Source organism: Lontra canadensis, unplaced genomic scaffold (genome assembly GCF_010015895.1).
Source record: "Lontra canadensis isolate GAN:19392208 unplaced genomic scaffold, GSC_riverotter_1.0 scaffold120, whole genome shotgun sequence".
In the NCBI taxonomy this organism is placed as follows: domain Eukaryota; kingdom Metazoa; phylum Chordata; class Mammalia; order Carnivora; family Mustelidae; genus Lontra; species Lontra canadensis.
Window position 1 is genome coordinate 1,455,366 of NW_022631114.1, and position 22,114 is coordinate 1,477,479.

At 41.8% G+C, this 22,114-nt stretch overlaps 1 protein-coding gene across 1 annotated transcript in view; it reads right to left on the reverse strand.

Annotated features, from left to right (window-relative positions):
* MAP3K21 (mitogen-activated protein kinase kinase kinase 21) overlaps positions 1-22,114 on the reverse strand; it is a 53,380-nt gene that overhangs the window by 19,738 nt on the left and 11,528 nt on the right. The window contains exons 2-5 of the mRNA XM_032841084.1: positions 17,620-17,800; positions 13,346-13,494; positions 11,915-12,090; positions 3,735-3,975 (exon numbers count right to left, since the gene is read on the reverse strand). Coding sequence (XP_032696975.1) covers positions 3,735-3,975; positions 11,915-12,090; positions 13,346-13,494; positions 17,620-17,800 — 747 coding nt within the window. The remainder of the gene's footprint in view (positions 1-3,734; positions 3,976-11,914; positions 12,091-13,345; positions 13,495-17,619; positions 17,801-22,114) is intronic.

A 22,114-nucleotide genomic window follows, 5' to 3' on the forward strand; every position in this document is an offset into this window, starting at 1 on the left:
ACCTAAGCTTCAGAGTGCTTCTGATTTTCTAAAAAAAAAAAGAAAAGAAAAAAAAACCTAATCTCTCTCTCAAAAAAAGGGCACTCTTGATCTTTTAAACATAAAATGCTTTTTATTATAAATATCCTTGTCCCTATAAAGTGGGGAAAGGTTGACTCTGTCCCCATTATGCGTTTAGGAAACAGGCTGGTGTTATTTTTCTTTGAACTTGAGAGAACAGTTTTCTCATGGCAGGTTATCGTGAGGTCCACAGGCTTTGGGGTAAAACCTACACTAGTACTTTTATTGGCAATGTGTCATGATAGTCTCAGTGGGAATGATCATTTTGGCGCTGAAAGTAGTCGCATTTGCGTGTGCATGCACTGACTCTCATATTTGCACACGAGGCAGATGACTGGGCGGGCTTCCGGCATTGCTGAGTGGTTGAAATTGGAACACCATAGTTTCAGAAACCTACCAACTTCTGAAGGCTTCAAAGCCTCTTGGCCTTGTTTTATATGTTCTAAAAACATAACTTTGGTTTAAGATAAGCATAATGCAGAGTGAATGATAGAAAGTGGTCACAATAGGAAAATATCTACCACGATCACGTTTTCTTCCTACAGATTCCAAGAATTCATAAAATATAACTTAAAAACTCTTGTCTTAGATTATGTTTTCTCCTTTTATAAGCGTCTATCCTTATTTGGTCAGGGCTCCATGAAGGATTGCCGGCGCGAGGAACTACAATTGAGTTTTCTAGCAGTACGTCATCATAGCTATAAACAGCAATAAGACAAAAGTTACCTCAGTGATTCTTAAGGACAAAATTATGCTGCGATAACTATTCACACTTAATAACAAGGTTATGAAAGAGGCACAGGCACAGATACCAAAAACCAGTCTGTAGGAGTCTCAAATATGTTTCTGAGAAAATTTTTAAGCTAGTTGAACATGGAGAAAATTCCTGCAAAAGGGGTCGGAGGGATTTGGTACGCTGAAAGGAAAGTGTCATTGCCATTCAACCTACTGCCAGTGTTTCTTCCTTAGTAGTGTACCATTCAATAGTACTAACATTTGGTAACTCAAGGAAATTTCTAGCAGACAGTAACTTTCTTGAACTTAAGGCATGAATAACTGCTTTTACTTCTATACTAAGCCAAATTCCTGAAGGAGAAAAGTAAGTATTGTTAGGGTTCATTCTTCTCCTTGAATCTTTGGATATGTATCCTGCTTTGGGACATTGTGTAAGTAAATTGTGTGTGTGTGTGTGTGTGTGTGTGTACAAAGAGTTGGGGGATTCTAAACAAAAACAGTTTCCATGGTGGTAACAGTGTGACAACAATGTAGCACCACCTTGTGGCCAGAAGAGGTACATACCATACTAAATCAACAGCAACTGAATTTCATTCCTTCGGGTGGATTCCGATTATAGCAGGTTTTTGGGGATATGGTTTTAAATGGAATCATTTATTAAGTGCCACAAGGTAAAAAAATGTTTAACTAAATTTCTCAGAGAGAGAAAAGCCAAATAGTGCAATTCAGGAATAATAGAAATCTAAATGTATATAATATACAATATAATATATAAAATATTAATATATAAAATATTAAAAATAGGTATTTATATATACTATATAAAATATAAATAATATAAATCTAAAAATAGTCAAATGCACTCAATCTCCTTGGAATGAATATGAATATTGGTCAAACACGATTTGAGAAGAAAAGCAGGAGCGAAAGTGAACTCAGGAATCCTGAGATATGTACTTTAATGATCTGGCCACTGAAGATGAAAGGATCCATGGAATGATTTAATTTTTTTCTCCCAAATTTATTCTCCATCAACTTCTTATTGGCCAGCTCCCGAATCAGTGAGTTGTAATCAGGATAACATAGTCACCACAAAGATAGAAGGCTGCTATAGCTAAGAACTCGAGAAATGCACATGGAGTGCTTCTCTGGATTTTTCTATCATCTACACTTGAAAGCAGAAGCCTCATCATAAATAAAATAGTCTATTTTATTTTTATTTATTTATTTATTTTTTTAATAGTCTATTTTAAATTATATCTGACATTCAAGAAAGATAGCACAGTCCATGGTCCCCCAAGTTACCCTTTGGCTAAAAAGCAAACATCAGAAGAGAACCTGAAAAAGTATATTTTTTCTCCCCTAGCGAGGTCAGGTATAAAATGAGTAAGGAGCCACAGCCTATCCTCACTTCAGTAAACCAAATAATCAATAATGTATACTATATACTGACGGCCACGTATTAGCGATTTTCCGATCAACTGAGGGTTTCTGCAATAACCTGGAAGGTCACATTGTTTTGCAAGCCTTCCAGTACTTTGTAATAAGTAATTTTACAAGACAATTTACACATACTTTACATATAAAGCCAAGCTATTGATACAGCTATTTAAAATCAGTTTCCATACCATTAACAAACAGCTTAGGACAACATTAGCATCCTTAAAGGGACTCTGTAATATACAGGGAGAGGTGGAGACACAAGGAGAACAGATAAATAGATATTTAGTGCACATTCCATGAAAATGCAGCCAGCTCTCATTCCGACGACACCGTGTCACCATTCTTCCCCAGTATTAGGAGAATCACAAAGTATGGTGGTGGGGGGAGGGGTATTCGGTTTTTCCTTAAATCAAGTATACCATGTATATTAAAGAATGTAATTTTACAAACTGATCTATGTTTGCTATTTTTTATTCTGTTTAGTTTCTTCTAATGTATTACAACATTTAAAACAGTCATAATGTTTTAAAATCCAGGAGGTATAAAAATGAACCAGTAAATGTAGAGATGACAGGCAAACAATTAAAGTACTCGATGTATTTTGTTGAAGCTGTGAACAGCATCTTCAATGCCCCAAGTGCTCAGTTACCTGATGACATTGTAGATCTTTGTGGAAGCAACCGAGTGACGAACTAGCAGTAATTCTGTTGTTTAGGAATTTTTCACCACGTCATGCAATGCTGGTTCAGTGCCATGAACTAAAAAGGAATTCTCCTTTAATTTCAAAAGGAGTAAATCTATGAATCCATTTACAGCCAAGCACACCCAGAGCTAACTTCTCAGGACACAATGTGCTGTAAGGCACGACTGATGCTTTTCTCACGTGAACGTGACCATGAGTTGGGTCATTATGTTATGACCACGAACTGAAGCAAGCAAGTGAAGATACTTATTCAAGTAATGTGTTTTTTTTTTTTTCAATTTATACTCTTAAGATTTTATTCCTTTATTTGAAAGAGAGAGAGAGAGAGAGAGAGAGATCACAAGCAGGGGAGAGGGGCAGAGGGAGAAGCAGACTCTGCACTGAGCAGGGAGCCTGAGGCGGGACTTGATCCCAGGATCCTGGGATCACCCCCTGAGCCAAAGGAGGCAGATGCTTAACTGACAGAGCCCCCCAGGCGCCCTTCACGTAATGTTTTGCAATCTCAGTCTCCCACTCTTCCCGGTGCTAGAGAAGCAAAGCCGACTTCAGGGCTGACATTCAAAACTCTTACGAGGGGCGCCTGGGTGGCTCAGTGGGTTAAACCCTCTGCCTTCAGCTCGGGTCATGATCCCAGGGTCCTGGGATTGAGCCCCGCATAGGGCTCTCTGCTCAGCGGGGAGCCTGCTTCCTCAGTGTCTCTCTCTGCCTACTTGTGATCTCTGTCTGTCAAATAAATAAATAAAAATCTTAAAAAAAAAACAAAACTTACGAAACAGGAGGACGAAAATCATACCTGAAGGTAAACTGATTCGATGGCCATCTTTGAGCTTCAGCCGACTTCTCCTGAACTTTCCCTTCCTCTTCTTGACATTGGGCTTCTCCTGGTTTAACTGGAATATCAAAATGTTGAGCTCCCGCTCCAGCACGTCAATCTCCCGCTCCGCGAGCTGCTGCTCCCGCCGCCTGAGCAGCGCCTCCTGGGACTTCTGCTGGAGCGCGGCTCGGGTCAGCTCCTCCTCTCGGGACCGCAGCTCCTGGGCAGAAAGCACACCTGCTGTGAGCGAGAAGCAGGGGCTCCTGCCCTTCAGCCCACCCCCTGGCCCCTCCAGTCCCCCTGGGACAGGCATCACAGATTTTTTACAGCTGATTTTAACATTTCTCTCTCATCTCTGGCCTTTATAAATCACCTGACATACAAAATGTACATTAACGTGGAGCAACAAAATATAGGTGGGAACAACCTTTTTCCAAATAAAGCCCAAAGTCTTTAAGAATTTGCGCAGAGATTGAAACAACATGGAGGCGAGGTTAAAGGAAAAACAAAGCTGATGTGTTCAAAGTCAGCTGGAGGCCCATCAGAATTGAAAATGAGCATCTCTAAAATAAGTCAATGGGAAATGAAGTTTTTAGGACCCCGTGGGTGAATGCAAACTATCATGTTACAGGCAGATCTCATGTATGAGCTCACAACATCCCGCTGCCCAGTGCCTCCTGACTAGAGTCTAGCTTCCTCTTGGTTTGGGTTTCAGAATTATTTATTACAGAAAAATCTATGAATTGAAGCATATAGTTAATTCTTGAACAACATGGTTTTAGGAGCACTGACCCTCCCCCCACCGTGCCATCTAAAATCTATAAATAACTTTTGACTCCCCAAAAACTTAACTACTAATCACAGCCTACTGAAGCCTTAGTGAGGACATAGTCTATTAACATGTATTCTGTATGTTGTATGCGTCAGACAGTGTATTCTTACAACAAACTAAACTAGAGAAAAGAAAATGTTATTAACGAAATGAAGAGAAAATATATTCACAGCGCTGTATTTATTGGAAAAAGCCATGTATAAGTGGACCCCCATAGTTCAAACCCATGTCATTCAAGGGTCAACTGCATTTTTGTTCCTCTTAGGAAAAAAGTATTCAGTAGTAAAAACAAGAGCTCTACGAAGTTTTTAAATCACACTTCCATTCTTTTTTCATTTCTATAACATGATCCGTCCTTCACCAGAGACATAAATGGTCTTTTCAGGGCTGAGCTACTTTCTCTCCTTGGTTACCTGCTACTAAATCAAGGTCTCACACAGAAATCAAGGCATTTGCAAACTTTCATTTACACTGCTCCAGAGAATTTAATCGTAGACCATCCTAATACCAAGATCTTTGTTAGAAACCGTAGACGCCTCCTCAGGTGGAGCTTCGGGCCAGGAGCTCAGAGCATCGGGCAGACATGGCGCACATTTATAAGCAGCCCACTTTGCACAGCCCACCTCAGGAACACTGACGCATGAAAGGACACTACAAAACAAAGCGCCTGGGAGAAACCAGAGCTGAGCCATGGGACTAACAGGTCGACTGAAGTCCACTAGTCCCTTGGACTTTTTGCAGATGGGCTCAAAGAATATTTGGAGGTTATTCATTGGTACCATTATCATAGAGGAAAACGCAGAAGACCCTCCTTCCACAAATAAACATCAGAATATCAAGAAGAGACTAGGGAGCTCTAAAAAAAACGAAACAAAAAATTAATCAGATCAAACTAATCCTGAATTTATTGTAAATTGACCAAAGTGGGCTGAAATTCATCTTTGAAACGTTCTTTAAATTTATTTTTTTTCTAAACAAACTTCATAAAATTGCAAAAGCAAAAATTTACTTAAAACCAACTTGGGCAATTCAAGTCACTTCTGGTGATATGTACCAACTGCTTCTTATTTACAAGCAGACCAGTATTTTTTTAATTACATTACTCCGGACATAAATTACTATTTATTACAAGAAAAGGAAAAAAGAAATAGTTCATATTAGAAAAAAATCCTGGAATCTGTTATTTAATTGATGGACTTCTCCAACCAGTTTGTCCAAACTGGAGCTCTTACCATCGTCTATTTGGGGACAGAGGATACTTTCCAGTCAACTTCCAATGTCTAACTCATTCCTATCTGCTCTTTTCTTAAGATAGGACTTTTCAGTGGTATTGATAATGATCCAATTAACTATTGTGAAATGAAATGGCATGAGGAACAGATAAGGGCAGTAAATTCAATTAGGCATTTTGTGTGTTACTCCTACAAAACCTAAAGAAGGAACCATGTTTAATTCCAGGTCCCCAGGCTAAAATGTGAATCCCTGGCAATGGCTTTACAAATTAAAAAAAAAAAAAAAAAAAAAAAAAAAATCCCTTGCCCAAGACTTCGTAAGAGAAAAAATAAAAAGATCAAAAAGAAAGCAGCCAAAGTACTCTTCCTTCTGAATGAATTTTAAAAAAACATTCAAAAGTAAAAGAAAAAAAAAGGCCTGGGGTTTTATAACCCCTTTGAATACACTGAAATTATGAACCGCTCACAAAAATTCTTTTGGTTGCTGAGATTTCTAGGCAGTAATATTTGTTTAATTGCTTGGCATGGGCCATTCTAGTAATGGCAAACCCGGATTCCTGGCAGTGGATGTTAATCATTAATGGTGACATGCCTTCTAATAGTACTTCAAAAACAGGTGCATGCTGCCACCCAATGCACAAAGACGGACCCATGAAGATAAGAGGCCAGGAATTTAGGGAGGAACAGCTATGTGCGGAGGCTGCAGTTTACTGAGTAACGCAGAGCTCCGCCAAGTTACTGACCATTAATTCCAAGTCTGACGCCCTCCTACCTTAAGCAATCAGTGAACGAGAAAGGGAGATAGTGCACGTACGCTGTGCCTTTGACTCTGTCTAAAAAGACGCAGTTAGAAACCTCTGAGGAAAAAAAGAAAGCATTAACTATTCTCTTTAATTTTAAGTCAGAGGCTCACGAGATGCCACGAATGCTGTATTTTCAAGGGGCACCGCACCAAAAGAATATAGAGAGAAAAAGCAAAGGCTCCTCCAGAGGATAGCTCCGAAGTGTACCCAAAGAATAATAAAGAAACTACTATAAAGCCCCAGAATGGAGAAAGAGCAGACATGCATTCCTGAAGCACGCTTCTTGCCTTTTATACCACATACATAGTAACAATTAACTCACTGAGTACGCTTCTACCCTGCAGTGTCATAAATAATTATCAACAATTTAAAATAAATAAGTGAAATAAATAAAAATCAGCATTATTAATAATATCACCTCTAAATTGTAAATCCTGTGATTTCTTCTATTTTTCTTCAAAGTCCACTCCCATGCCCCAAATCTTTTTTATTTTTGCTATTTAAACATCTAATCTTAGAATTCCCGAGAACAATTTGACAAAGTGTAAAAAGAAAAAAAAAGTCAGTATTTTCTCTATTACACTAAGTCAACAAAATGTATTAAAGTTTCCAAAAAAAACGTAGTAATAATATCACAGAAAGTGATCCTTCGACTCAACGCAAGATTTACCGAGAAACCCGGTCAGGTCATTTTCAAGCATTTTATTGCTCAGGGGAGCCCAGTTTCCTGCCTGTCTGGCCCAGGGAATGGTGTGGCCGCTGGCACCTGCGTGGGTTCAAATTAAAACCACCACTTTCCTCAGCACTTGCCAAGTGCTGGGCACTGCTCTGAGCACTCTGCACCTAGCACTCTGTGAGTTTCCCAGTACCCCTGAGAGACAGCAGCCTTCCCGTGATGGTGGGCGGGGGAGCCCTGGGTCAGCAAACGGTAGAGCCCTGATTCCAGCCAGCTGCCGGGCTCCAGTCACCACTTTGCTGGACTGCTTAAGATTTTGGCTCTCTGCTACAAATGTATATTTACAAAAGGGCCGGGGGTCTGTCACACTTTTTAGAATCCTGTTGAGAAATCCCCTTGGGGCTGGGACGCTTGCATCCCTGGAGGGAAGGAAGCTGAACACAGTCTGCCCCACCACTGTCCCTGTGGGCTCTAAGTGTCAGAAAGCTGGTGGTTCTGAGACGTTTAAATCCTGGGAGCTTTCGCCTGGGAAGTCCTACTTCCAAACTCTGAAACAACAGGAAGCATAGTCCCCCCATTTCAAGCTCCTCCAGTATTCCAGGGTAGCCCCCCAAAGCACCACCCCCTTTGGTACCCCTACTGTTCTTTGCCCACACTGGATGGGTTCCCAGGTCCTTCCCTGCTTTCCAGGCCATCTTCCTTGTGGGGCTCTTTAAAACCCAGTGCTGACAATCAAACCCACCATCTAAGGTTGCATTAGCCTGTTTTCTATATTTTTAAAAATATTTTTATTTATTTTTCAGAGAGAGAGAGAGAAAGAGCAAGGGGAGAGGCAGGCAGAGAGAGAAGTAGGCTCCCCGCCAAGCAAGGAGCCCGATGTGGGACTCGATTCCAGGACCCTGGAACCATGACCTGAGCCAAAGGTAGCCGCTTAACCAACTGAGCCACCCAGGCGTCTCTGCCTGTTTTATATTTTTAAACTCACAAAATACTGAAAGATCTAAGAAGGGACTGAATTACCTACACATTTACTACTTGAAAAAAATGACTTTAGGGGAAAAAATGACTAACAGTTTACATATTTCTCTTTAGTCTTTATTATAATCATTTAAAATCATGAAATATTTAAAATATACTACAATTAGAATAGCAAATAACCATGCACTCACCATCAATATTTAAGAGATGCTAAGTTTTTTGTTTATTTGTTTTTTAAAGATTTTATTTATTTGACAGAGATCACAAGTAGGCAGAGAGGCAGGCAGAGAGAGGAAGGGAAGCAGGGTCCCCACTGAGCAAGAGAGCCTGATGCGGGGCTGAATCCCAGGACCCCGGAATCATGACCTGAGCCGAAGGCAGAGGCTTTAACCCACTGAGCCACCCAGGCGCCCCACCAGATGCTAAGTTTTTAAGCTGATCCATCTCAGGTCTGCTGCAGGCTGACACGCGGGGACTCTAATCTTCTCCCTTCCCCCCTGCAGATCTGCTAAGCCTCAGCTGCTTTCTGTCCTTCCCTTATCTGTATCTTCAGTCTTTTTGTACATCTGAGTGGTGGTGTTTTGTAAACGTACGTAAATGGCGTCTAATGTAACTATTTTTCCGCAACTTGCTTTTTCCGCTCCGTGAGATTTCTCCACGTTGAAACATGCAGCTAGAATTCATTGGTTTTAACTAGTTTGCAGATTTCCACTGAATCAATACACAGCGGTTGGGGTGTCTCTTCGCTGTTAGGGATACGGAGGCTGTTCCCAGGTTTTCGTTCTCACAAACCACGCTGACGTGAACAACAAAAATTTCCCTGTGCATGTGTGTGGGACTCTCTCAAGAACATACGAGCAGAAGTCAGACAGCAGAGTTGTACACCGCTTCGATGGCACAAGACTCAGAACAGGCTTAGAATACACCTTTTAAATTCCCTTTTACAGGAATAATGTGATAAGGATAATAGGAGCATATTAAAAAATATTACGCAGGTTAATTTACCTCCTATCTGCCTTGGTACACTGTACTTTGTTCAGTGCTGTGGATGGAAATAAGCAAGAACAGGAGAGCACAGCAGACGAACTGACTGCCGAGCAGAAAAGGCAAACCAAGGACAATGAAGCATGCGAACGGTAATCCGGCAGGACTCAGCACAGCCCTGACGAGGGAGGTGTGGGATGCCGGGACACAGTCCATCCAGTGAGTCCCGGTAAGAGAACAGAGCTGGGCAGCACTAACTGTCAAGGAGCCGGCACCCATGGGGTGGGACCAAAAGTGAGGGAGGGGACAGTCTTCTGGACAGAGAAGAGAATTTACACCAAGACCTAAGGTCAAGAGCATGGCGCCAGAGGAACCAAAATTAATTCAGTATGATTGTGACAAAGTGTCCTAAATCTGTCAGGACAAAGGAAATTCATAAGGAAAGGGACTGGCCATTGAAGAAGGATGCTCAGATCTGCACCGGAAGTGGTGGTGAGGGGAGCAGTGGGGAGGTGGCGAGTGAGGACCACCGGGACGAGGGCAGGGATTCCCACTGATGGGCTCTGTCACATAGGAGACCACCAGAAACATCTTCCAAGAACTCTAGTCTGGATAGCTATGAGAAAAGCAATCCCATTATTTAAAAAAATTTAATTATTTTATTTTATTTTTATTTATTTTATTTTATTTTTTATTTTTTTAATTTAATTTAATTTAAATTTGAAGAGTAGGTTCTGACTTCAGTGTCTCTTGGGAAAGGGATGCCAAGATACGTAGCCGGCCCCTCTTAAAAACTTGTCAGTGAGATCCCAAATCCCTAGCTTGGCCTTCTAAGGACCTCAAGGATACAGACCGTCATATCCCTCTTTGTACCCCAGGACTCTAACACTGCTCCCAGCCCACAGTGCACAGTCAAAACATTTGCTGGGGAAAACAAAACAATAACAAAATGTAACCTTGAAATTGAGACCAACGTCCCCATAGACACATTTTTACATTACATGTATTTTTAAGAAAACAAGTTGCACCTTGGGGAATACCTACGACAAGCCTTGTATAAATTCCCAGTTCAGCAAGACAATGGTAGACGTCGGCTGCTCGAGAGCAGAATGTGGGCCTACGTTGTCTTGGTATCGCCACAGTCGTGTGGCGATAGTTTCTCTAACTCAAGAAAGGCTTACGCACATATACTCACACCACAACTTGCTAGTCTCGCTCCTGCCCTGACCTTTGCACTTGGGCTGACTGCAGACCTTTGAGATGTAAAAGTCTAGAGATGTAACACAGCCCCGCTACAGAAGGCCAAGTAGCTTTACCGTGGGGTAAACAGGAATGGGCAGGTGGACTCTATTGAGCAAAGCACTACCGCCTTCTTCAAGAGAATTCTACCATTTTAGAATCACAAATGTATGAGGCATAAAAATTCCTCCCTGGACAATGACACGGCTTCATAAAGGTTATCGAGAGCCTGCAATGTTGGACTTTGTCCGGACACTGACTGCACATACAACAGAATTTAACCTGTTGAACAATTACACACTCGAGCAGAATAAACCTTGATTCATCGAAACACTCAAGTGCTACAAAGGTGTCTTTAAAAAAGTGAGGACTGCCGCTGTAGCACAGAGCCGGGCCGTCCGTGACGGCGGGGTCCTTCAGGACTGTGAGCCTGGTCCATCACCGGGGGGACCATGAGACCTGAACTCACTCCCCAACCATCTGCCTTCTGATCCCGTGTGCCCTCCCATCTCACGTGTCACTGCACATGGTGGCAGCCTTGCCATGTTTAACATGTATGTTTATTTTGTGCTGCTTCTTAAAATATACAAACCAACCAGACCTTAACTCATCATATTAAAAGTTCAAAAATTGGGCGCCTGGGTGGCTCAGTGGGTTAGGCCGCTGCCTTCGGCTCAGGTCATGATCTCAGGTTCCTGGGATCGAGTCCCGCATAGGGCTCTCTGCTCAGCAGGGAGCCTGCTTCCCTCTCTCTCTCTCTCTCTGCCTGCCTCTCCGTCTACTTGTGATCTCTCTCTGTCAAATAAATAAATAAAATCTTTAAAAAAAAATAAATAAAAGTTCAAAAATTACACATTCTCCCAGTTACTCTGACAAAGCAATGCTTTGGAGATAAAAGGTTGGGTGTGGGGGAGGGGGGTTGGGAAGGAGGAGGGCTAGCATAAAAAAAGGCTTTAACCAAAAACTGTAAAAAGACACCTTTCATTTTTTTTTAAGCTGTGTTATGTGAGTAACCATACAAAAAGACACCTTTCAGACAAAATGTGACTATTGAATATAGAATATTATATGATACCAAGAATTGCAATTGCTTTTTAAGGTAATAATGGCAAAAAAGTTATTTCTAAAATTCTTACCGGTTAGAGATGCATATTGAGGACTTAAAGGTAAAATGACATGAGTCGAGGATTTAATTTAAGGTACCCCATTTTTAAAAAACAATGATAATGGGAAAAAAAGATGAACAAAATGACAAAATATTGACAATTACTGAAGTTGGTTAATTTATCCAAAGGGCTTAGTATGCTATTCTCTTCTTTTTAAAAATTTGTTTTACTTTTTAAAAATTCCCCTAATAAAATGTTTTCCATAATCTTCACAAATGTGGGTACATTACGCAACGACAGATTGCTCACCTTCTCCTTTGTTCTCAGTTCATCGAACATTTGTTGAATTTCCAGCTTCCAGTCATCTTGCATGGAATGAAAAGATTCTTGAGGCATTTCAGTCATAACCATCCCTTCAATAGCTGTCAGTTGTTCAAGAATTAAGGCAAATGAAGGACGAATGTGGGGGTCTTGTTGCCAGCACTCTAAAATCAACAAGAACCACATTAATTCCATTTCTCAGCATAGTTTGGATTATCAGCCCAAGCTGATGGTGTCTGCTGGAGATTTTAAAAGTCAACTGATAATGGTTTTGGAAGTTTTATTCTACACAGTGACCAGGTCGGTGGCATGCATAATATTTACTATTAGATAAGGCTCCTGTTGTTTATCTTCTAGGACGTTAATATGTGGGTGTGGGCCGTTCGTGCCTTACAGTGAACTCTGTTTCAGGAGCCTAGGCTGCTCTAGCCAGGGGATGTACAGGTACAGAGTTCTAGAACTTGACCCAAGAAAATTAAAGTTTCTAAAAGGTTATAATCACAAGAGAGGTTCTAAGAAATGGCCTAATAATGAAGGAAGGTAATTAGCTGCTTGCAAAAGGAGTCAGTTAATTTTTAAAAGACAAGAATGAAATAGATAAGGTCATGGCAAAACCATGCTGGTTAGGATCATAAAACATTTTTGATCATGAGGTAGAATTTAAAATAGCAGAATGGAACCAACTAAGCTCTGTCTTTGAGTGCTACTGTTGTACTTGGTGAAAACTTCATTACCAATTGTCCGAATTTTGTACATAATCCAGTCACTGATACAACTAGATGGGTTTTTAAAAAGTAACTTAATCCCTCAGTACTTTACCTGACATCTTAGAGTGAAGAAAAGGTTCCTAATTCATAAAACAGTATCTTGCTTACAAGCATCTGTATATTAGAATCCTAGAAATTACTTTTTTTCATTTCATTTATTTATTTAACAGAGAGAGAGGGGGGACACAGCAAGAGAGGGAACACAAGCAGGGGGAGTTGGAGAGGGAGAAGCAGGCTCTCCACTAATCAGGGAGCCTGATCTGGGGCTCGATCCCAGGACCCCGGGATCATGACCTAAGCAGAAGGCAGACACCCAAAGACCGAGCCATCCAGGCAACCCTAGAATCCTAGAAATTACTCTTTCGCTTAAAAAATAGACAGACAGGGTACCTGGGTAGCTGAGTGGATTAAGCCTCTGCCTTCAGCTCAGGTCATGATCTCAGGGTCCTGGGATCCAGGGAGCCTGCTTCCCCCTCTCTCTCCCTGCCTGCCTCTCTGCCTACCTGTGATCTCTCTCTCTCTCTCTCTGTGTCAAATAAATAAATAAAATCTTAAAAAAAAAAAAAAAAGCCCTTAAAAAAAATAGACAGATGTTCTCCTGAGTGAGTTCCGTTGCCTCCACAGACACACAGAAACTGAGGTGCACAAATACCTTTCATGAGCTTGGCAAACGGCTCCGGGCAGGTGGATGGAATGGGCAAAGTAAGCTTATTGACGGCCACCCCATAGGCCACGGCGAGCCCGTCGATGCCACGGTAGGGGACTTCTCCTGTGAGCAGCTCCCACAGCAGGACTCCATAGCTGCAAAGTAAAATTGCCATAAAGTCACATGGGTTAAATGATGTCTGTTCCTTACAAACTAAGTGGTGGGATAAATGCATCAGAGCCCTCATCCAGCTCTGATTAAGAATCTTCTCTTCCAACAAAACCCTTAAGTGTCACTTACCCCAAGATGGGAGGGGGGCGAACCCCTTTCAGCGAACCTCCCAAACCCACGTATGTACACACCTTCCCAGAAGTCAGTTATGCATTCATGACAGGAAGTAAAACTATCCACAATATTGCTGAATAGTTACTGACAAATAAATCTGCAGGGCCTCTTTGTGCCGCAAGTTGGACAAAACACCTCTTCTTTGTAACTTTGTATCCATTATTACCTTAGTTTCCCTTTATCCTCTTCAAAACATAAAGTACAAATTACCTTTTGTTAATACATAAAATAACACTCACTCCAGACATCCCATGAGATTTTAAATGGAAACACACAGGCATATAACCAACAGTCGTATTTATTTGCTTTACTTCTACTAACATAATTCGTACAGTCCGATTTACTTTTCTAATTTTTGAAAACATCATTAGATTTAAGTTTTTTAAAAGTTTGAAATTTAGAGTAGTAACTTGATTCTCATTTCTTATGTTTGTTGCTTACATAGAACATTAAAGCATCGTTTTAAAGAGAGCAGACAGAAGGCAGTAAAATACGCCTAAAGGAAAGGCAGAACAGCTCAAAATAACGCCAAAAAAAAGCATTGAAATTTGGCTATGGAATTGATGTCTGAGTCTCCTTTGATTACCTCCTGATCTAAAGGGATGTGGATACTCGGAGCATCTTGGCTATAATAGGACAAGCTGTCTCTGAAGACCTGGTCTGGAAAGAGCTGGAAGCTCTCCAGACTCCAGGTTCAGGCCACCCCAGACCTGACAGCCGCTCATTTAAAGACCTCGCCATTAGAGCCAGTGGGAATCTAGACTATCTACTGAAGACGTTCAGAATAAAAATGTAGAAATGACATAATGTGCCCAGTCAGTGGGGTCTGGGGATCCTCCCGATGATGTTCTACCAGCTCTGAGTGAAGGTGTATGAGTCCCGAGGGCCCTCAGTCCGGCTCCTTCCCTGAGCAGGTGGAGTACCAGGGCACCTGGTAAGACAGCCGAAAGACAGCTGGATCTGGAAGCTCAAGACTTGACCTTGGTTTCGGCTCAGGTCATTATTTCAGGGTCATGAGTTCGAGTCCCATGTCAGGCTCTAGACTCAGCACACAGTTTGCTTGATTTTCTCTCTCCCTCTGCCTCTGTTCCTCCCTACCCCGTGCTCACATACTCTCTCAAGTAAATAAATCTTGCAAAGGAAAGGAAAGGAAAGGAAAAGAAAGGAGAAAAGAGGAGGGGAGGGAAGGGAAGGATCACTACTTACTAGCTACATTTCCACTCACAAAGGCCTTAACAGCTGATTGTGAAGTAGGTGATCTATTCAGTAATAGCGATGTCTACTCTACCATCTCAAAGCACTGTGTTACATTGAAAAAAGAGAGAATATATAATACAGTGCTTTTAAATTATATAACGCTATAACTATTAACAATTAAGTTGAAACCAGTATTTTCCAAAGGTAATTACCAGTTTAGGTTCTTAAAAGTTATCTACGTTATGGTGCCTTAGCAGAGACACTTTAATTGCGAGAATAAATAAATGTAACTCATAGATCAATTAACAAAAATCACCTCAGAGCAGGAGATATAAAACTCCTGCAGATAACTGAAAACTGTCTAAATTCAAAGCCACTTCCTTGCTCTTCTCATTAGCACATAACAAAACTAAAATAATAACAACAGCATAACTTTGCTTCTTGGGAGTTTCAGCAAACGAATAACTCAAGACAGGTCATGTTTCTAGAGAGCAGAGGGCTTATGTTAACAACCCATATGGAGAAAAAAAACATGGAAAAAATAGAACTATTTTGATGGGACTATTTGCAGAATGTAATGCATTTTCTTTTGTTCTCTGAACCTGGGCAGGATACGATATAAATAAGGCTGTCTCCGAAGAACTCAGACAGCCTGCGACTACGGAAGGGCTGTGCTTGCAGGAACCTGGCTCCCAGGCCTGAGATGCTGAGTATAGCTACTTACTAGCTTTATAACCCTGAGGAAAGGTCCTAATGTCCCCGTGCCTTGGTTACCTGCTCTGCGGAAGTGCAGTCATCTCAGGAGATACTGTGAAAATTCAGCGACGACTCTAAGTTACTTTGTGCTGTATTAACCATGAAGGAGGAAGAAGGGCACGAAACGATCAGTGAACACGCTAGTTAACGTCCTAGTCCGTATGCTAGTCCACCAGTCCGCTGCGCAGAGAACCGTAACCTCTCTTGAATGAAATCATTTTTATGTGAATGTTATAACAGGAGATTCTAAAGCAAAGAAGTGTGCAATTCAGAAGGGGGGGAGGGGAGGTCTTCCCACCATTTGCATCCTGACACCCCAGGGCTCCAATGTGCTTTACTGGATTAATGCATTCTCCAGGTGGGTGGGGATGCTTGGCTCCACAACCAGGTGGCTCTAGACCTCAGTAGTTTCTACTCCTTTCCACGGAATTTCATGCCTTTTTTTCTTCCTAACACCTATTTTGTTTTCAGCTGCCAACTTTTACCAACTTAGCAACCCTCTCCCCTCTTCCAATTAGCTGCTTTTACTGAAAATCGGACAATTGAACTTGTAAAACAGAAATAAACAGATTTGGGAATAATCAATGCAACTAAAAGGCAGCCTATGGAATGGGAGGAGATACTTGCAAATGACAAATCTGATAAAGGGTTAATGTCCAAAACTATAAAGAATTTATCAAACTCAACGCCCCCCCCCAAAAAAAATCCAATTAAGAAATGAAATGGGCAGAAGAGATGAATAGTCATTTTTCCAAAGAAGACATCCAGAGGGCCAACAGACACATGAAAAGATGGCCAACATCATTCATCATCAGGGAAACACAGATCAAAAATCACAATGAGATACCACCTCACACCTGTCAGAAGGGAGAAAATTACTAACACAGGAAACAACAGGTATTGGCGAGGCTGTGGAAAAAGGGGAAACTCTTACACTGCTGGTGGGAATGCAAGCTGGTGCAGCCACTCTGAAAAACAGTATGGAGGTTCCTCAAAAAGTTAAAAATATAACTAACCTATGATCCAGCAATTGTACTACTGGGTATTTCCCTAAAGGATACAAAAATACAGATTCAAAGGGGTACATGTACCCCAATGTTTACAGCCACATTATCAACGAAGCCAAGCTGTGGAAAGAGCCCAAGTGCCCATCAGCTGATGAATGGATAAAGATGCAGTGTATGTATACAGTGCAATATTACTCAGCCTTCAAAAAATGAAATCTTGCCCTTTGCAATGAGGTGGATGGAGCTATGCTAAGAGAAATAAGTCAGAGAAAGAAAAGTGCCATATGATTTCAGTCATATGTAGAATTTAGGAAACAAAATAGACGAAGATATGGGAAAAAGAAAAAAATGAGAGAGGGGGTAAGCAAACCATACGAGATCCCTTAAAAAAAAAAAAAGGTTTTATTTATTTATTTGACACAGAGAGAGAGAGAGAGAGAGAGTGAGAGACTACAAGCCGGGGGAGAGGCAGAGAGAAAGGGAGAAGCAGGTTTCCCACTAAGCCGGGAGCCCGATGTGGGGCTCGATCCCAGGACTCTAGGATCATGACCAGAGGCAAGGGCAGACCCTTAACGACTGAGCCTCCCAGGCACCATAAGAGACTCTTGAGGATAGAAGACAAACTGAGGGTTGACAGAGGGAGGTGGGTGGGGGAGGGGCTCGATGGGTGATGGGCATTAAGGAGGGCACTTGTGATGAGCACTGGGTGTTACAGGTAAGTGATGAATCCCTCAATTCTACTCCTGAAATCAAAATAAATGAACAAATAATAAAAAAATATTTATTGAAATACAATCACCATTAAAAAAAAAGAAAGAAACAGATTTTGAGAGAAGATCTCTCCAATGAACGTACAGAAAAAAAGGCCTGTATCCTCTGTTCCGCCCGATTCCTGAAAACTCTGGGACTCATCTACAGGGAGTGAGGCAACCAGTTCCTGCAGCCGTCTACAAGAGCGAAAAGTGGGGTGCTTACCTCCAGATGTCACTTCCCTTAGAAAACAGGGAAGACTTGATGACTTCCGGCGCCATCCAGGCATAGGTGCCTGCTGCACTCATCTTGGTCGTCCTGTGCCATTCTCTCGCCAGCCCAAAATCTGTAATCTTCAACGTTTTATTGCAGAAATCATCGTGCTCTATCTTCTCAAGCAGCAAAACTAAAAAAAAAAAAAAAAAAAAAAAAAAATTCAAAGGTAGGCTATTTTCATATTGTTAAAATTTTCTGGTCACACTGTTTCCTTGATATTGAAGGCACAACCTTCAGCTCAGTCAGCAGCGTAAATGAGAATGGGCTTGTGTTCTGCCATCTTGCCTTACATTATCTGTGCCATAATCTTTACTGGGTCACTGGTGCCTGCAGTTACAAGTTAAAAAAAAAAAAAATCAACATTGCTTAGCACTCTATGAATGCTTCTCTTGAGAGAAAGTAAATGATTTCTAGGGGCAAGAAACATTACTGAGGCATCACGGATAGGGTCAGAAGTCTGTGAGAGTTTCCCTGGTAAGAATACATTGTTTTCTTCCTATAAATTAGTTCCTGATTTAAATGCAGAGCCCTTTCATTTTCTTTTTTTATTACATTCAGTTAGCCGGCATATAGTACATCATCAGTTCTTAGCTGTGTGTGACACCCAGTGCAGAGCTTTTTCTACCAAAGGTATTCAAGAGTATCACAGGCAGGTGACTCGTCACCATAATTATTATTAAATAGGATCTTAGAGTAAACTTGCAAAATGTTTAGAGATTTTTAACTCATAAAGTATTTTATGAGCTAGGATTGCTTTACTAAAGCTCAAAATATAGCAGGAAGCAGAAACTTTAGAGAAATGTCATCTGGACAGTAGTTTTCCTCACTCCCCAGCCTCCTGACAAAATACAGACCCCTCGAGAGCCACTTCTGGTAGCAGAACTCCCACCACAGTCCCCGCCAAAGTCACTCTGACTTCTCCACCAGACAGTTAGCTCTGAGAGAGTGAGTGTATAAGAGAGATTGAGAGAGAGAGAGAGAGGAAGCTGGTATGGATGGGAGGACGATGGGGACAGACATGTTCAATTCTCATTCGTAGTCACCTGTCCACTCCGTGTCTCATCTTATTCAGAGCAGGAGCTGAAGGCTCTCAAACGAACACAACATGCACATTCTTTTTTTTTTTTTTAAAGATTTTATTTATTTATTTGACAGACAGAGATCACAAGTAGGCAGAGAGGCAGGCAGAGAGAGAGGGGGAAGCAGGCTCCCTGGAAAGCAGAGAGCCTGATGTGGGGCTCGATCCCAGGACCCTAGGATCACGACCTGAGCGGAAAGTAGAGGCTTTGACCCACTGAGCCACTCAGGCACCCAACACGCACATTCTTATACTTGCCCTGTGCTCATGCTAGTCCCACCTAATACAAATGACAACAAATATAATAAGAGAGTTGCTAACAAGTGCAGAGTTTTCCTGTATGCCTTGCACACATCCATGATTTCATTCAATCATAAAAATCCCAAGGGATGGGCCTTCATTATCTGAAGACAATCAGTACCAAAAAAAATAAAGCCACAGAATGAATCCACTGAAACAGTAATCCAAATTTCATTGTAAACAAGGCAAACGGGATATTGTTATTCAGGTTTTATCTTGAAAAATAAAATGAAAGTAAGTCTTTTTCATCGTTTGGTTTTTTAAAGAAAGGATGTTTACGTCATTGTTGTAACCATGTGCTAACTCTTGGAAGGATGAAAACAAAACACACAGGGGATGTCCTTTAGAATAAATTATCCAAACAAAACTGAAGCAAGGCATAAGACCTTCTCCTTTTTTGATTTTTGGAACATGATCCTAAAGAGGACCATTCTCCCAGATGTTAGTTATAAGAATAACGAGCATTTACCAAGTACATTCATTCTGTGTGTCAAATGCACTTACAGCGATTTCAATCATGAAATCCACACCGCAGTACAAAAGGTATTTACTATTTACTATTCTGTGCTTCACAGATAAGGGAGCCGAGACACAGGTGTTGCGTAAGCGTCCAAGGTCACCGCTGAGGAGCAGCGACACTCTCGAAGCAGTCTGACCCCAGAGACACACACTCCTGACCACCGTGGCATTGCTCGGAGGGTGGCTTTTATCAGGTTCTCAGGAGAGCTTTCTGTATCTGTTGGAAATCTCTCTCCATTCAGGTGCCTGTTCTGTTCTGATTTCCTATCGTTGCAAGATCATCACCTGATCCCCGTGGAGGGACTGCGGGGTGGTGAGGAAGGACGTGCACTGCTCGGCCACACTGCTTGGTTCAGATTCCCCGCTTCTGTTTCTTTGCCTGTCGCAGGAATCATGATAGCGAGGTTGTAGGGAGCAAGAGATGAATATATAACAGTGTTTGAAAGAGTGTTTTGTGCCGAGCACACACTCAGGCGCACACACGTACACGCACACACCCCCTTTATCAATACGTTTAAAGTGTTATTAGTAATGCATCTTTCCAAATCACTTTCATGGACTTCAGGGAATCCTCTTATCTTTCCCAAGACTTGAAATTTCACTCTGCAATGGATTCGTATTGTGTTTGCATCATATCGTCAAATATTTATACTATTAAATGGTCATAAAAGTCAAAGAGTTAATGCAACTGGAGAGAGCCAACACTAGATTTCAACAGGAAGAGGTGTTTGAGTGGGGACTGGCACAGGTTGCCAATACTGAATGATTAATGCTGTGTTGTAACATTTCTTTCCCCAACTGACGTTTTAACTGTGGGATTTAGAGAGCAAGGCCCCCCGCTCTACTTTTACATCCGTTACGTAGATGACAGTTCAGCTTTAAGATGGTTTATGTGCCTGCCCATGGTTACACAGTTGGGAAGCAGCAAGGCCAAAATTCTACTGTTTCTCCTGCTTGTAATCTCAACACTATACTATAAAGAGAAGGATGGAGGGGGGCTGGTGGGGAGACTCACTTCCGTTTGGAACAGACTCTTGTGCTTTTTGCGCATCTATACTGTACCTATTCTCAAAGCCCGGCTGCCTTGGGAAAACCTTGTGGGGCAGCCTACAAAATAGTGACTATTTTATCTTCCCGGTCAGTCATCACCCACGTATTATGTTGTTCTGTCTGTTATCTTTTTGTATAAGACTTATTGCCCTAAATCATATACAAAGCTACCTATTCCTAGGAGCTGCACTTTACAGGTTTCCCCTGTGCCCCTCTACATTGACTGCTCCATGGAAGCGTGGACAATAGTGATAATTGCCACCAGTGCCCACACAGAGAACACTGCCTCCCACTTACTGGTCCTCTTCTACGGTAGTCGTTTCACACACTGGACATCGCATTTCACCCTCAAACAGTTCTGTGAGGTGGGGATCGTCATCTCCAGCTTACAGTCTGGATATGTGATCCAAAGCGCGTGGCTACAACTCAGAGCCAGGTTCCAGACCCCATGGGCAGACGGCTTCCCCAGCCTTCTGCAAAACTGAGAACGCCACTGGTTGTAGGAAAGGAGCAAAAGGACCCGGTATTTCATTTTGCAGATTGCTTAAAAGATTAATTTTGAACTTCCCTTCCTTCCACATCAGCTTAGGGCATATTTCTTTCTCAGTCCTTACTCTTATATCAAGAAAAGCAAAATATCTAGTCCTTGAAAACCCTTTTAAGTACTTAAGCCACAGAAACGAACAAAAAAATCAAATAATCAAATAATCGCAGTGTGACATTTTCCCACTTATAACACTGCTAATTTCACTTTTAAGCAACGGTTATTTTTACCACCAAAAAGAACCCCAAATCAATGATCAAAATGGCCTGTAGTTCTATCAACCTTTTCCAAGACATTTTCGCGTGTGTCCTTCACTCTTACAAACATCCACCTAGGGGGGCTTGAGGAAGCACTGATTAAAACAGGCATAAAAATCTGACTGTCCCTCCCCAGGCCCCAGGAAGGCCTGGCAGCCTTGAGAGGCAAAGCCCAAGAATGCCCCCAGATAAGTGAAAACAGAGATAAAAGTGAGAACTAACAACAAAACATTTAAAACTGATCACTTTCTAAATAAATGTCAGGGCACAACGTGCTATGAGCAGCCTTTTTATCGATGGTTTCCGGGCGTCCCTCCCCCCACGCCCACCCCAGTCCAGATTTCCACGGGAGCTAAGTGCCTCCACACTTTGCACAGAAAACAAGTTAAAATAACACTGTGATTGCCAAGCGTTTAGAGTTCCATGAAAGGCCCATTGTTTCAGATTCTATTACAGAGGTGTTCGGCAGAATTCCTGAAATTCCTTATCTTTTGGGCAAAGTGACCGAAACCAAAAATAGCCAGTATCCCGACAGGTAGCTTCAGGCACCTGGCCAGGTTTCAGCCTGGGGACTCCGGGTTGGCAGCCAATTTCCGCTTCCTGCTGTGCCCCAGGAAGGGCCCCAGCACACCGGCCCGCCACCAGAAGGTATAATGTACAGACCAGGCACATAAACTTTTTTGGCCACAGAAATGG